Source organism: Oncorhynchus nerka, linkage group LG4 (assembly GCF_034236695.1).
Source record: "Oncorhynchus nerka isolate Pitt River linkage group LG4, Oner_Uvic_2.0, whole genome shotgun sequence".
Lineage (NCBI taxonomy): Eukaryota > Metazoa > Chordata > Actinopteri > Salmoniformes > Salmonidae > Oncorhynchus > Oncorhynchus nerka.
Window position 1 is genome coordinate 20,641,482 of NC_088399.1, and position 16,584 is coordinate 20,658,065.

At 41.6% G+C, this 16,584-nt stretch overlaps 1 protein-coding gene across 1 annotated transcript in view; it reads left to right on the forward strand.

Moving 5' to 3' along the window:
- LOC115117200 (transportin-1-like) overlaps positions 1-16,373 on the forward strand; it is an 83,481-nt gene extending 67,108 nt beyond the window's left edge. Inside the window, 10 exon segments of the mRNA XM_065017340.1 lie at positions 6,411-6,518; positions 7,193-7,351; positions 7,561-7,648; positions 7,959-8,057; positions 8,169-8,264; positions 12,048-12,123; positions 13,268-13,367; positions 13,560-13,634; positions 13,767-13,906; positions 14,083-16,373. Coding sequence (XP_064873412.1) covers positions 6,411-6,518; positions 7,193-7,351; positions 7,561-7,648; positions 7,959-8,057; positions 8,169-8,264; positions 12,048-12,123; positions 13,268-13,367; positions 13,560-13,634; positions 13,767-13,874 — 909 coding nt within the window. The 3' untranslated portion in view covers positions 13,875-13,906; positions 14,083-16,373.
- Positions 16,374-16,584: the final 211 nt, after the last annotated feature.

Consider the following 16,584-nt stretch of genomic DNA (forward strand, 5'->3'; position numbering starts at 1 on the left):
TTACTAGAGGTGAGCCTCACTGTCCTCTAATAATGTTCCCTTTACTAGAGGTGAGCCTCTCTGTCCTCTAATAATGTTCCCTTTACTAGAGGTGAGCCTCACTGTCCTCTAATAATGTTCCCTTTACTAGAGGTGAGCCTCACTGTCCTCTAATAATGTTCTCTTTACTAGAGGTGGGCCTCACTGTCTAATAATGTTCCTTTACTAGAGGTGAGGCTCACTGTCCTCTAATAATGTTCCCTTTACTAGAGGTGAGCCTCACTGTCTAATAATGTTCCCTTTACTAGAGGTGAGCCTCACTGTCCTCTAATAATGTTCCCTTTACTAGAGGTGAGCCTCACTGTCCTCTAATAATGTTCTCTTTACTAGAGGTGGGCCTCACTGTCTAATAATGTTCCTTTACTAGAGGTGAGCCTCACTGTCCTCTAATAATGTTCCCTTTACTAGAGGTGAGCCTCACTGTCCTCTAATAATGTTCCCTTTACTAGAGGTGAGCCTCACTGTCCTCTAATAATGTTCTCTTTACTAGAGGTGGGCCTCACTGTCTAATAATGTTCTCTTTACTAGAGGTGAGGCTCACTGTCCTCTAATAATGTTCTCTTTACTAGAGGTGAGCCTCACTGTCCTCTAATAATGTTCCCTTTACTAGAGGTGAGCCTCACTGTCCTCTAATAATGTTCTCTTTACTAGAGGTGGGCCTCACTGTCTAATAATGTTCCCTTTACTAGAGGTGAGGCTCACTGTCCTCTAATAATGTTCCCTTTACTAGAGGTGAGCCTCACTGTCCCCTTTACTAGAGGTGAGCCTCACTGTCCTCTAATAATGTTCCCTTTACTAGAGGTGAGGCTCACTGTCCTCTAATAATGTTCCCTTTACTAGAGGTAAGCCTCACCCTGTTCTCTAATGTTCCCTTGAGCCTCACTGTTCTCTAATAATGGTCCCTTTACTAGAGGTGAGCCTCACTGTCCTCTAATAATGTTCCCTTTACTAGAGGTGAGCCTCACTGTCCTCTAATAATGTTCCCTTTACTAGAGGTGAGGCTCACTGTCCTCTAATAATGTTCCCTTTACTAGAGGTAAGCCTCACCCTGTTCTCTAATGTTCCCTTGAGCCTCACTGTTCTCTAAAAATGGTCCCTTTACTAGAGGTGAGCCTCACTGTCCTCTAATAATGTTCCCTTTACTAAAGGTGAGCCTCACTGTCCTCTAATAATGTTCCCTTTACTAGAGGTGAGGGCTCACTGTCTAATAATGTTCCCTTTACTAAAGGTGAGCCTCACTGTCCTCTACATTTACATTTACATTTAAGTCATTTAGCAGACGCTCTTAATAAGATTCCCTTTACTAGAGGTGGGCCTCACTGTCTAATAATGTTCCCTTTACCAGAGGTGGGCCTCACTGTCCTCTAATAATGTTCCCTTTACTAGAGGTGGGCCTCACTGTCCTCTAATAATGTTCCCTTTACTAGAGGTGAGCCTCACTGTCCTAATAATGTTCCCTTTACTAGAGGTGAGCCTCACTGTCTAATAATGTTCCCTTTACTGTCTAATAATGTTCCCTTTAGGTGAGCCTCACTGTCTAATAATGTTCCCTTTACTAGAGGTGAGCCTCACTGTCTAATAATGTTCCCTTTACTAGAGGTGAGCCTCACTGTCTAATAATGTTCCCTTTACTAGAGGTGAGCCTCACTGTCCTCTAATAATGTTCCCTTTACTAGAGGTGGGCCTCACTGTCCAATAATGTTCCCTTTACTAGAGGTGAGCCTCACTGTCCTCTAATAATGTTCCCTTTACTAGAGGTGAGCCTCACTGTCCTCTAATAATGTTTCCTTTACTAGAGGTGAGCCTCACTGTCCTCTAATAATGTTCCCTTTACTAGAGGTGAGCCTCACTGTCCTCTAATAATGTTCCCTTTACTAGAGGTGAGCCTCACTGTCCTCTAATAATGTTCCCTTTACTAGAGGTGAGGCTCACTGTCCTCTAATAATGTTCCCTTTACTAGAGGTGAGCCTCACCCTGTTCTCTAATGTTCCCTTGAGCCTCACTGTTCTCTAATAATGGTCCCTTTACTAGAGGTGAGCCTCACTGTCCTCTAATAATGTTCCCTTTACTAGAGGTGAGCCTCTCTGTCCTCTAATAATGTTCCCTTTACTAGAGGTGAGCCTCACTGTCCTCTAATAATGTTCCCTTTACTAGAGGTGAGCCTCACTGTCCTCTAATAATGTTCTCTTTACTAGAGGTGGGCCTCACTGTCTAATAATGTTCCCTTTACTAGAGGTGAGGCTCACTGTCCTCTAATAATGTTCCCTTTACTAGAGGTGAGCCTCACTGTCTAATAATGTTCCCTTTACTAGAGGTGAGCCTCACTGTCCTCTAATAATGTTCCCTTTACTAGAGGTGAGCCTCACTGTCCTCTAATAATGTTCTCTTTACTAGAGGTGGGCCTCACTGTCTAATAATGTTCTCTTTACTAGAGGTGAGGCTCACTGTACTCTAATAATGTTCTATTTACTAGAGGTGAGCCTCACTGTCCTCTAATAATGTTCCCTTTACTAGAGGTGAGCCTCACTGTCCTCTAATAATGTTCCCTTTACTAGAGGTGAGCCTCACTGTCCTCTAATAATGTTCCCTTTACTAGTGGTGAGGCTCACTGTCCTCTAATAAGATTCCCTTTACTAGAGGTGAGCCTCACTGTCTAATAATGTTCCCTTTACTAGAGGTGAGCCTCACTGTCCTCTAATAATGTTCTCTTTACTAGAGGTGGGCCTCACTGTCTAATAATGTTCTCTTTACTAGAGGTGAGGCTCACTGTCCTCTAATAATGTTCTCTTTACTAGAGGTGAGCCTCACTGTCCTCTAATAATATTCCCTTTACTAGAGGTGAGCCTCACTGTCCTCTAATAATGTTCCCTTTACTAGAGGTGAGCCTCACTGTCCTCTAATAATGTTCTCTTTACTAGAGGTGGGCCTCACTGTCTAATAATGTTCCCTTTACTAGAGGTGAGGCTCACTGTCCTCTAATAATGTTCCCTTTACTAGAGGTGAGCCTCACTGTCTAATAATGTTCCCTTTACTAGAGGTGAGCCTCACTGTTCTCTAATAAGGTTCCCTTTACTAGAGGTGAGCCTCACTGTCCTCTAATAATGTTCTCTTTACTAGAGGTGGGCCTCACTGTCTAATAATGTTCTCTTTACTAGAGGTGAGGCTCACTGTACTCTAATAATGTTCTATTTACTAGAGGTGAGCCTCACTGTCCTCTAATAATGTTCCCTTTACTAGAGGTGAGCCTCACTGTCCTCTAATAATGTTCCCTTTACTAGAGGTGAGCCTCACTGTCCTCTAATAATGTTCCCTTTACTAGAGGTGAGGCTCACTGTCCTCTAATAAGATTCCCTTTACTAGAGGTGAGCCTCACTGTCTAATAATGTTCCCTTTACTAGAGGTGAGCCTCACTGTCCTCTAATAATGTTCTCTTTACTAGAGGTGGGCCTCACTGTCTAATAATGTTCTCTTTACTAGAGGTGAGGCTCACTGTCCTCTAATAATGTTCTCTTTACTAGAGGTGAGCCTCACTGTCCTCTAATAATGTTCCCTTTACTAGAGGTGAGCGTCACTGTCCTCTAATAATGTTCCCTTTACTAGAGGTGAGCCTCACTGTCCTCTAATAATGTTCCCTTTACTAGAGGTGAGCCTCACTGTCCTCTCACACCAAGACACAATCGTCCAGGGGAGTTTTCTACTCTTCAGCAAAAACATGCTCACTCTGTTAACTTCTTGACGCTACCCATCCCATTAGCGGGATCATTTTCGTCAGCAACCGCCGAATAGCATAGCGCCACAGTCAAATAATATTACTAAAAAATATTCATATTCATGAAATTACATTTACATTTACATTTAAGTCATTTAGCAAACGCTCTTATCCAGAGCGACTTACAAATTGGTGCATTCACCTTATGACATCCAGTACAAGTGCAATATTGCAAAACACAGCTTAGCCTTTTGTTAATCTACCTGTTGCCTCAGATTTAGAAATTATGCTTTACAGCGAAAGCAATCCAAGCGTTTGTAAGTTTATCGAAAGCATAACATTATGTACACTAAGCATTAAGTAACTAGGTCACGAAAATAAGAAAAGCAATCAAATTAATCGTTTACCTTTGATGATCTTCGGATGTTTTCACTCACGAGACTCCCAGTTACACAACAAATGTTCCTTTTGTTCCATAAAGATGATTTTTATACCCAAAATATCTCTGTTTGTCGCGTTATGTTCAGAAATCCACAGGAAAAAGCGGTCACGACAACGCAGACGTATATTCCAAATAATATCCATAATGTCCACAGAAACATGCCAAACATGTTTTATAATCAATCCTCAGGTTGTTTTTAAAAAATATATTCGCTAATATATCAACCCGGGTGTATAGGTTTTTCAGTTACACCGGGAGAAACTCTGTAGCGCAAAACTCACTCTGAGAGCCCCCACCTATCCACTTACGCAATGTGATCTTTCACGCTCATTTTTCTAAATAAAAGCCTGAAACTATGTCTAACGACTGTTGACACCTTAGGGAAGCCATAGAAAAAGGAATCTGTATCCCTTTAAATGGAGGATAGGAATGCATAGGAACAGAGAAGTTGCAAAATAAGAGGCACTTCCTGATTGGATTTTCCTCAGGTTTTCGCCTGCAATATCAGTTCTGTTATACTCACAGACAATATTTTTACAGTTTTGGAAACTTTAGAGTGTTTTCTATCCTAATCTGATTATATGCATATTCTAGTTTCTGGGGCTGAACAATAGGCCGTTTCAAATGGGTACGTTTTTTAGCCAAAAACGAAAATACTGCCCCCTACACGCAAAAGGTTAAACAATTTACTAAAATGTAAAAGTTGCTACCTTTAACCTCTCCTGGCCAACATCCAGTGAGATTGCAGAGCGCCAAATTCAAATACAGAAATACTCATTATAAAAATTCAGAAAAGATACAACTAATTTACATAGTTTTAAAGATTAATTTCTTGTGAATCCAACTATGGTGTCAGATTTCAAAGATGCTTTACGGCGAAAGCATACCATACGATTATTTGAGGACATAGCCCAGCAGACAAATCATTTACAAACAGTAACAAGCCAAGTAGAAGAGTTACACAAGTCAGAAATAGAGATAAAATTAATCACTTACCTTTGATGATCTTCATATGTTTGCACTCAGAAGACATTCATTTATTCAATAAATGTTCCTTTTGTTCGATAAAGTCTCTATTTATATCTGAAAACCTCTGTTTTGTTCGCGTGATTTCTTCAGTAATCCACAGGCTCAAACGCAGTCACAACAGGCAGACAAAAAAATCCAAATTGCATCCGTAAAGTCCATAGAAACATGTCAAATGATTTTTATATTCAATCCTCCGGTTATTTTTAGCCTAAATAATCAATAATATTTCAACCGGACAATAACGTCGTCAATATAAAAGGTAAACAGGAAAGGCACTCTCGGCCTCCCGGGTGGCGAAGTGGTCTAGGGCACTGCATCGCAGCGCTATCTGCGCCACCAGAGACTCTGGGTTCGCACCCAGGCTCTGTCGCACCCGGCCGCGTCCGGTAGGTCCGTGGGGCGACGCACAACTCCCGTCCGGGTTAGGGAGGGTTTGGCCGGTAGGGATATCCTTGTCTCATCGCGCACCAGCGACTCCTGTGCGTGCTAGCCAAGGTGTTCAGGTGCACGGTGTTTCCTCCGACACATTGGTGCGGCTGGTTTCCGGGTTGGAGGCCCTCTGTGTTAAGAAGCAGTGCGGCTTGGTTGGGTTGTGTATCGGAGGACGCATGGCTTTCAACCTTCGTCTCTCCCGAGCCCGTACGGGAGTTGTAGCGATGAGACAAGATAGTAATTACTAACAATTGGATACCATGAAATTGGGGAGAAAAGTGGGTAAAGAAGAAAGGCACTCTCTCGGTCGCTCGCATGAAAAAGCTCTGTGACCCGGCAGGGTCCACTCATTCAGACTGCTCTTACTCCCTCATTTTTCAGAATACAAGCCTGAAACTATTTCTAAAGACTGTTGACATCTAGTGGAAGGCATAGGAACTGCAATTTGAGTCCTAAGTCAATGGTTACTGTAATGGCATTGAATAGAAAACTACTTCCTGAATGGAAGGTTTTCACCTGCCAAATCAGTTCTGTTATACTCAGATATTATTTTAACACTTTTGGAAACTTTAGAGTGTTTTCTATCCAAATCTACTAATTATATGCATATCCTATCTTCTGGGCCTGAGTAGAAGGCAGGTTAATTTGGGCATGCTTTTCAGGCCCAAATTATTTCTTCCTCTTTTATCCTCTCTCTTGTCACATCACCTTCTCTCTTCTCTGAATCCCCCCATCTCTTGCTCTCCCTCCATCTCTCAGTGCCTGTCGTCAGTAGCCACATCTCTCCAGAGTGGTTTCCTGCCCTACTGTGAGCCTGTGTACCAGCGCTGTGTCAACCTGGTGCAGAAGACCCTCGCTCAGGCCATGGTGAGACACACACGTCCGTTGTTATGTGAGGGACACGGGGGTGTGTGAGACACTGTTGCGTGAGGGACACAGGGATCTGTGAGACACTGTTGTGTAAGGGTCATGGGTGTGTGTGAGTGACACAGGGGGGGTGTGAGAGACTGCGTTAGGGACACAGGGGTGTGAGACACTGTTGCGTGAGGGACACGGGGGTGAGGGACACGGGGGTGTGAGACACTGTTGTGTGAGGGACACGGGGGTGTGAGAGACTGTTGTGTGAGGGACACGGGGTGTGAGACACTGTGTGAGGGACAAGGGGGTGTGAGAGACACTGTTGCGTGAGGGAGCATTTGTTTAGTGCTTGCTTTCTTGCCTGTAAACATCATCTTGTTTGTGCCAGCTGGCTGTGTGAGTTGGCACTGAACACACCATAGAGAAGGGTTTTGGCACAGATAGTGTGTGTATGAGAACATTTGGGGATTATCTTCTCGCGGTTGGATTTCGTGCTTGCGGAATGTGGAATCTAATTATTTCAAATAACTATTTTCCCAAATCTAATCCACACTCTCCTCTTTCCATCACCCTCTGTCACACTACCTCCCCTCTCTCTCTTCCTCTACCATATATTCTATCGTCTGTCTCCCTTGCTTACTGCTCCCTTTTCCTGTCTCCCTCCCCTCTGTCTCTCCATCCAGCTCCACCAGTCCCAGCCAGACCAGTACGAGGCTCCTGATAAGGACTTTATGATTGTGGCTCTGGACCTGCTCAGTGGACTGGCCGAGGGGTTGGGCGGCAACATCGAGCAGTTGGTTGCCCGTAGCAACATCCTCACGCTCATGTACCAGTGCATGCAGGTAACCAACCTGTGACCTCAGTGTTACAGATCAACCAACCAACCAGTGATCTTGCAGTGTTACAGATCAATCAACCAACCAGTGATCTCAGTGTTACAGTTCAACCAACCCTGACATAGTTAATCTCTCAGGTCCGTGAGTCATGACTAATCTCTCGCTTTCTCTGTCTCCCTATCGCTCTGTCTCTCTGTCCTCTCTATCTCTCTTAGGACAAAATGCCGGAGGTGCGGCAGAGCTCCTTTGCTCTGCTGGGTGACCTGACTAAAGCTTGTTTCCAGCATGTAAAGCCATGCATCGGTACGTACTCTATTCTCTTACACCAGACTGGCAGTAACACACAGCCTGATACTCTATTCTCTTACACCAGACTGGCAGTAACACACAGCCTGATACTCTATTCTCTTACCCCAGACTGGCAGTAACACACAGCCTCTGATACTCTATTCTCTTACCCCAGACTGGCAGTAACACACAGCCTGATACTCTATTCTCTTACACCAGACTGGCAGTAACAAACCGGCTGATATACAAGATGTGTGTAGTAGTCTGAATGTCAGGTTATCAGTTACCAATGATTTAAGCTTCTATCTCTTTCTCTTCTGTGCAGCTGATTTCATGCCTATACTAGGCACTAATCTGAACCCAGAGTTGATATCCGTGTGCAACAATGCAACGTGGGCAATCGGAGAGATATCTATACAAATGGGTGAGTGTCTGAAAATTGTCAGAAAGAGGTCACACATACCAGCTTGGATACATTCTCATGAATGTGTGTGTTACACCTCCCTGACCTCCCTTCTCCTTCCCCTCTCCCCAGGGGCTGAGATGCAGCCCTATGTGACCATGGTGCTGCACCAGCTGGTTGAGATCATCAACAGGCCCAACACCCCAAAGACCCTGCTGGAGAACACAGGTACCACCACAAGGTGGCACTGCAGGCTGTGCTGAACCTGCCATCCACACAGGGAGATGTTACACAGCACAGTCAGTCAGGGCCACTCTGGGTGCGCCCCAATGAAATCTCCTTTCTCCCGAAGTGTGCACTCGTTCAATTCCCTTCATGGATTTGAAGGGAAATTACTGGTATATGAAAACTCCTCGTTGAACATGCCAACACCAATCCAATGCTTTTAAATGTCTGGGGAGTATTGAATGAGTGCAGACTTCAGGAAGAAGGAGAGGTTATTGGGACACCCTCTGACTGGAGCGGAGGCCATTAATCTCCATCTGAAAGCCTCCCCATGCTCTGGGCCTTACAGGTTTTGCCGGTTTCAACCAAACATCCCAACTATTTGGACCCAATGATCTATGGCTTAGAGGCTGTGTTTATGGGCTGTTGGATCCCTGCTGGTAGAAATGAAATGTGGCTGAGGTGGAAAGAGGGAAAGAAAGGAGGGGAGAAAGAGTGACAGATTAAGTATTTGTTCCTCATGGAGTAAGAATCTGGGGAAATACCAAAACCGAGCAAACCCTGTAAGTGTACAGTCTTGGCATTATTAACTGAAATGGATTGATTCTGTTGCACCGTTGGTTGTCAGATTTTTCTAGCTTTTTTTCCCTTGAAGTGAAGTTGAAGTGTTGAGCAGCATCAATAGGTGACCATAAGGTCTTAACTGAGACAGTGGAGTGTATAGCTAAATGCTTCAAGAGTTTTCATACGGTTAATTTGACAAACTGAATGTTTACTGAACACTCTGATGATGATGATCATCAATAATAATAATAATAACTAGTCGTCTTTGCTGATTGAGGAAAGAGCTAATCCCATCCTAAACATTTTTTGGGGTGTTGAGAGAAATGTTATAGCGCCTATACTTATCAAACAAACCTTCGGTTACACTCTGCTTTTATTTAGATGCTCTAGTCGAATTGGAAACCGTGTTTGGGTGATCCACAATGGCCGCCGACTTGAAACTAGAACCCAAACTGAGCCAAAATGAGGGTGAAGTGTAACCTGCTTAACTAACCCCACTACACCCCCCCCCCCCCCAGTAAAACTAGGGAATTTGTAGATGTTGTTCCTGTTTGTTTGTCAGTTTATTTGTTGTTTTTAGTTAGTGTTTCTTTTAAATGTGAATGCATATCTGCCAATATATGTTGAATGTTTAGTTAAAGGATGGCAAACGTTTGATGCAGGATAGGTGATGGATTGATGGAGCCATAGGGCTATGCTGTTCAGCTCAGTCCACTACCATTCGATTTTAGTATGATAAATCAAAACATAATCAACTTGGTTTCCTTTGGGTTGTTTCATACAAGAACTCTCCTAATCTTCATTTTCAGCTAACCTCAAAACATTCAGAAAATGTATTCATTTTGATTCTCTTATAGCTCACCAATTTGATCCTTCAAAGCACTTTAAAACACACATACAGTATAAAGTCACATCAACACTATTGAGGTGGATGGGGTTTGAGGCCATATACAGTGCCTTCAGAAAGTATTCACACCCCTTGAGTTTTCCACATTTTGTTGTGTTACAGCCTGCATTTAAAATATATTTTTGGGTCACTGGTCTACATGCAATGACCCCTTAGTTATGTTTTTCGAAATGTTTACAAATGAATTACAAATGTTAAGCTGAAATGTCTTGATTCAATAACTAATAATCCCCTTTGTTATGGCAAGCCTAAATTCAGGAGTAAAAATGTGCTTAACAAGTCACATAATAAGTTGCAATAATAGTGTTTAACATGGCTTTTGAATGACTACCTCATCTCTGTACCACACACATACAATTATCAGTAAGGTCCCTCAGTTGAGCAGTGATTTTCAAACACAGATTCAACCACAAAGACCAGGGAGGTTTTCCAATGGCTCGCAAAGAAGGGCACCCATTAATTGATGGGTAAAAAAAAAAGAAGCTGATATTGAATATCCATTTGAGCATGGTCAAGTTATTAATTACACTTTGGATGGTGTGTCAATAAACCAAGTCACTACAAAGATGCAGGCGTCCTTCCCAACTCAGTTGCCGGAGAGGAAGGACACCGCTCATGGATTTCACCATGAGGTCAATGGTGACTTTAAAACATTTACAGAATTTAATGGCTGTGATAGGAGAAAACAGATGATGCCTCAACAACATTGTAGTTATTCCACAATACTAACCTAATTGACAGTGAAAATAATACAAATATTCCAAAACATGCATCCTGTTTGTAACAAGGCACTAAATTAATACTGCTACAAATGTGGAAAAGCAATTAACTTTTTGTCCTGAGTACAACGTGCAAATCCAATACAGCACATTACTTAATACCACTCTCCATATTTTCAAGCATAGTTGCTGCATCGTGTTATGGGTGTGCTTGTAATTGTTAGGGACTGGGGAGTTTTTCAGGATAAAAAATTTGTGGAATGAAGCTAAGCACAGGTGGAAATCCTGGAGTAAATCTGGTTCAGTCTGCTTTCCACCAGACACTGGGAGATGAATTCACCTTTCAGCAGGACAAGAACCTAAAACACAATTCCAAATCTACACTGGAGTTGCTTATCAAGAAGACACTGAATGTTCCTGAGTGGCCGAGTTAGTTTTGACTTTGAAAAATCTATGGCAAGACCTGCAAATGTTTGTCTAGCAATGATCAACAACCAACTTGATAAAGCTTGACACATTTTTTAAAGGATAATGGGCAGATGTTGCACAATCCAGGTGTGGAAAGCTCTTAGAGACTTACCCAGAAAGACTCACAGCTGTAATCGCTGCCAAAGGTGCTTCTAGTATTGACTCAGGAGTGTGAATTCTTAATATTTCTGTATTTAATTTTCAATACATTTGCAAACATAAAAATAAATCCCTTTTTAATTTTGTCAGTATTGTGTAGATGGGTGAGGAAAAACAAACAATTGAATACATTTTGAATACAGGCTGTAACACAACAAATGTGAAAGTCAAAGGGTATGAGTACTTTCTGAAGGCACTGTATAGCTATAACCCCTCCCCTCCATCCTCATTTGCAGCCAATCAGCCTATCCTGCACTGAACTTTATTTCTAATGAGCCTATCATCTGCTTTCTGCATGTCTCATTGGACTGTTCATAAATGCCTGTTTCTTAATGAGAATGTTGCATAGTTTTGTGTCTCTTAAACGTAGGTCCTCCTCTCTGTCTCCTCATAAGAACCTGCTGTACTGGATACTAGTCTCCTCCCATGTAGTTGGTCATTTCTGTACAACCAAAAAAAGAAGAAACGTTTTTCTGTTTCTTATGGAAAGATTAACCTTTTTGTGAGTTTTAAGGGAGAAACCTCTGAAAGCTCAATTCCCAGCTGCCAACTTTGAGAAGAATAAGAACCTTGTAAACATTCCATACTGGCATTTGGCTAACTAATGACTTTACACTTTAAAGTTAGACGAAGAACATTTCATTTAACATTTTGGAAAGAGGAGTTTGTCGTAAGAGAACAGAGGCCATTTCAACATTGATATTTCTGACGTCCGAGCAGGCATGTTGCTGTTTGATTGATATTGTGTTGTCAAAGTGTTCTCCCTTAAACGAGGTGTTTGTTTTTAGTGCCATACTAGTCTACACGGGGCAGTAATAATCAACACTAGTGAATTCTTCTGTTTATTATCATACATGGATTCTGTTGATTTATGTTTCTGAGTTGTTTGTTTTTTCTTTATTTTTTCTCCTCATTGCTCATGTCTTGGTTGGCGTTTGGTGGTGTATAACCGTGATTGCGTTACCTTAGCAATAACAATTGGTCGTCTTGGTTACGTTTGTCCTCAAGAGGTGGCACCCATGCTACAGCAGTTTATAAGACCCTGGTGTGTATTATTCAATCTTTTATTTCATTCATATTCCTATCCTCTTTCCTCATGTCTGTCTCTTCCTGTCTCTCTCTTCTTCCCTCTTTCTGTCTTTCTCTCTTCCTCCCTCTCTTTCTTTCTGAAATAAGTATTTTCTGTTTCTCCTGAATCAGTCCGTAATCATTGCCAACCATGTGACTAATCCAGTCCTCTTTTAGGTCCTCTGTCTGTGATGTATTTTGCTTCAGTAGCACCTTCATGTATTTTATACATTACTGGTTTATTTATTTTACAGTTTGTCATTGTTAATTGTCGCTAACTACTAATTAGTGCATGGGATTCGATTGTCACATGCCTGCTGGTTCAGAAGGGGAAAACAAAAGGCTTCCCTAAAATTCCCAAAGCATTCCACAAAAAAATTCCCAAAGCATTCTCAGAGCCCCCGTCCACTAGTCATCCAGCTGCATGTTCCTATCCCAGAATTCCTCAACTTCCTTTAAGAAAAAAGTTAATATAAAAAGATTTAGCATTTATAATGTGCTATAGTAAAGGTTAACCTAAATGCCATATGGGCCAAAGTTAAGTTATTTTAAAAGTGATAAAACCGTTTTTAGTGACTTACTCGTAAGTGTATAGTTAAGTGCTTTAACACAACGTTTCAGAAGGACCGGTTTGTTTGATGTGCATGCACCAGTCTGATACTGTTTTAAATTATCTGAGAGAAATAATTTTCTCCCCACAAGAATATTTTGTACCTTCCGAAGTAGTCTTTGGTGAAAGTAGTTCTGATAATATCAAATCTTCTAAAGGTCTCAAATAAATGATTGTAGATTGAATTCACAAGTATGAAGTAAAAATGGCAAGTTGTCTTTTTTTAATATATTATAGGTTATTTTTCTTTTTTTAGTTGCCATACATACGATCAACAAACCTTGAGGCAATATATGTAGTATTTTTATATTTTGGAAGGTATTCTATTTATCCATAGTGGAATTTATTGTGTTAACAGGTAATATGATTTACCTATGCAAGTTCAATTACATTATTGAATACAGTCAATGGTCATTTCAGAGTGCTGTAAGGGTATTGAATTGTAATGCTATGCAGTGCTTTAAGGCAGCCCCTCTGGCCTGGTGTAAAATGTGGCTGTTCCTGTTGACAGGTGCACCTCTCTAAGGAACATAAGAGACAATGAGGAAAAAGACTCAGCGTTCCGAGGCATCTGCACTATGATCAGTGTCAACCCTGGAGGAGTGGTACAGGTGAGGTCCCCAGGCATTGCTGCCCTCTAGAGTATAACATAGGAACTGCACTTCTCTTCTCATGGCCCCATCAGTTGAGGACTAAGAAAAATACAGGAACTGCATTACTGGTTATATGGCCCCATGAGTGAGTGATGTTTGCAGAGAAACTCTTGTTGTCTCAAGGCAGACCTTTACTCTCATTTTCTCCAGGACTTTATATTTTTCTGTGATGCAGTTGCCTCGTGGGTAAATCCAAAGGATGATCTGCGAGACATGTTCGGCAAGGTAAAAACTGATAACTCTGCCACGTAGTCTTGTAGACTCGAGGCCCGATCTGTGTAAGGGGAAGGAGTGAATATCCTGATCCACAATGTGTGCATGTGTGGCTTTGTGCTAATTGTTGTTTGATATTTTCAGATCCTCCATGGGTTCAAGAACCAGGTGGGCGAGGATAACTGGAGGCGTTTCTCAGACCAGTTCCCACTGCCTCTGAAGGAACGGCTGGCGGCCTTCTACGGGGTGTAATGCTTTCCATAGGAACATACCTGTTCAAGGGGGTACTTTGCACATCCATGGTCAAATCTAATTATAGAGCCGAGAGATCCTATCCAAGGCACTTTAGTGTCTGTTTGTTAGCCACCTTATTTGAGCAAAATGATAAGCAAGCGAAATTAGGAAGGTTTATTCCTAATTTAGCTTACTTAATAATATTGTTCTCACTCTGTGTTTCCAGGTCATTCACTATGGGAGACGACTGACGGGGAACCTCTTATACCCAGGGAACATGTTACCCTTTACTGGGGGTAGGGTCTGCCAGCTGGGGAGGGAGGGGGGTGCGGACCGGGACCCTCCTCAACCTTCTTGACGGGCGGGGTGGGAGGGAGGTGTTAGCCAGCAGAGGCAGTCAACGCCCCCCAAGCAACAGGCGAGGGGGACACGGGGGAACCAACAGGCTAACTTAATCAAGGGAGGAAACATTTATTTAATCATTTCAACATCTCATTCAGAAATGAAAAGACAGCGTAACCATTTTTGTTTTCTCTTTTTATTTTATTTGTCATTCGAGCTCTCCAGCGACTCTACTACTGAGTGGACATTTGAATCAAAATGCAGGAAAAAAAACAATGCAAAACTTTGTAAATGCTTCTGTTGTTTAGTTGTGGTAAAATCATTGCTTTATACTTACCAGGGGGGGGGGGGGTAGTGCTGATTGAGGGTCCGATTTCAGTTAAGAGCTTTTAAATCTATTCGTATCGACCGGAAAGTGCCACTCAGATAAGTGTAGGGGGAGCGAGTGTAGAACTAGAGAGAATGATACCGACCATAGAATTGATATGGGGGTGGTTATAAAATAGCGTAGTGGGCATAGAAATGACATTAAAAGTCTCAAAGAAAACAACATAGCAGCTGTCCTCAACTGCCGGGGGGGGGGGGGGGGGGGACACACACGGCCTTTGCATATCTTTGAATAACAATAGCAGGCTATCTTTTATTGTAGTCATCAATCAAAGCAATTGCATTGAGTTAATGAAAGAAAAATTGGTAGTGGCATATTTAAAGTAATAGAGTAATAAACAGTATTTTTATGGCAGGTCAGAAGCTGTGTTGAATAAACCATTCAGTCAAACACGTCAGACAGAAAGAGTGCATATGATTCTATATTTGTTGTGGTTGAAAGTGACTTGTCTTAAAAACAGGAAAATAACTAAGTAGCATGCTTACATCAAAGTGGGTAAGGAGGGTGTACATCAGTAGAGTGATCTGTGTGTTGCATCATCAGATAGTTGTGGTATTTCTTGCATAGCCTTGTGATAAGGTTTCTTAAACAAACATGTAGTTTGTCCTTTTTCAGTTTTCTGTCCGCCCACCACCCCCTATGTTTACCAGACGTTTTCCAGTCAGTGTCTAGCATGAACTGGGTTTACATACATACAATATAGAAACATACAAGTCTGATATTGATATTCTCATCTAGTTGAATCCATATACTGTAGCAGGGTTTTGGTTGTGATTCTAAAAAGAGACCTTGAACACTGCTACATACATGTTAAAACTCTGAGGTAAACTCTCAGGCTGCCTCTGTCCTGTGGTGTGGAAGTGATGTGTTCTGTGTGCATGGATGTTTTACTAGCTGCCATAATATCAGCTTTCCTGACCCCGTATTGTTTTAAATATCAAATTCTGTCTTTCTCACATTTGTGAAAACAGTACTTGGACTATATTGTTTAACCGTGTCAAAGGGAGGGGGGTATGGAAACAGCATACAGGGCTTTAGCTGAAAATGTTCACCCTTTTGTTATTAGGACTGTAACACAAGTCCTCCTGTCTTGATAGTGTGTCTGTCTGTGACCTTTGTTGGTTGTCAATCCAAAACTCAACAGTAAGCAATTGTAAAAAAAACAACAACAACAACAAAAAAAGGGGGAAAAAGTTTTATGTACTGTGTTTTTTTTATTATTGTTGGTTTGCTTTTTTTGTGAAAAGCATGATCTTTGAGGATGATTGTAATGACTGTTTTGAATGCAAGGTTTTTGAATGCTTGATTCCTTGCATGTTGGTGGTCCTTTTACATCCCAAACTAGACAGGGGGAGGTGCATTTCAATTGAACTAAAACGTTAAGGAAATTCTTATTTATTCACTACCCCATTTCACTGACATACAATATCAGACTTTTATTTTGAAAGTTCAACTTTTATCTCATACATACCTGCAGGACGATTTTCCCCTTCACCTATAACTCACATGCACATGTATTGTTTGTTTTCTTGTTAAATACTGTGAAGTTAGAACTTAAAGAAAAAAATATGTTTTTTGTTCCTTTTTGTTTTGGTGTGTTATTCTTTTGGCTCCGTAAAGTGCAAAAGTCTTGAGGTCGTTGATTACCTGAATGTATCCCATGGTGGGTGGGAATACAGTTTTATGCCCAGCCAACCAATCAGATTCACTCTGCAGGTCAGAGTAATTGTTGCAGTATTTTGTCTGCCTCGCAGGGCATATTAAAAGCACTTGTTCAGACAAATTTATTCTGCATACTGTAGTAGACTCACACAATCACGTACTGATATAGTATTTGTTTACTGGAGACTTATACCACTAAACACCTCATGTATTACTTCACTGAGTATTCAATATTGTGTAGGCCTTTTCTTTCTGTGTGTGTGTGTGTGTATGTATGTATGTATGTATGTATGTATGTATGTATATATATATATATATATATGTGTATATATATAT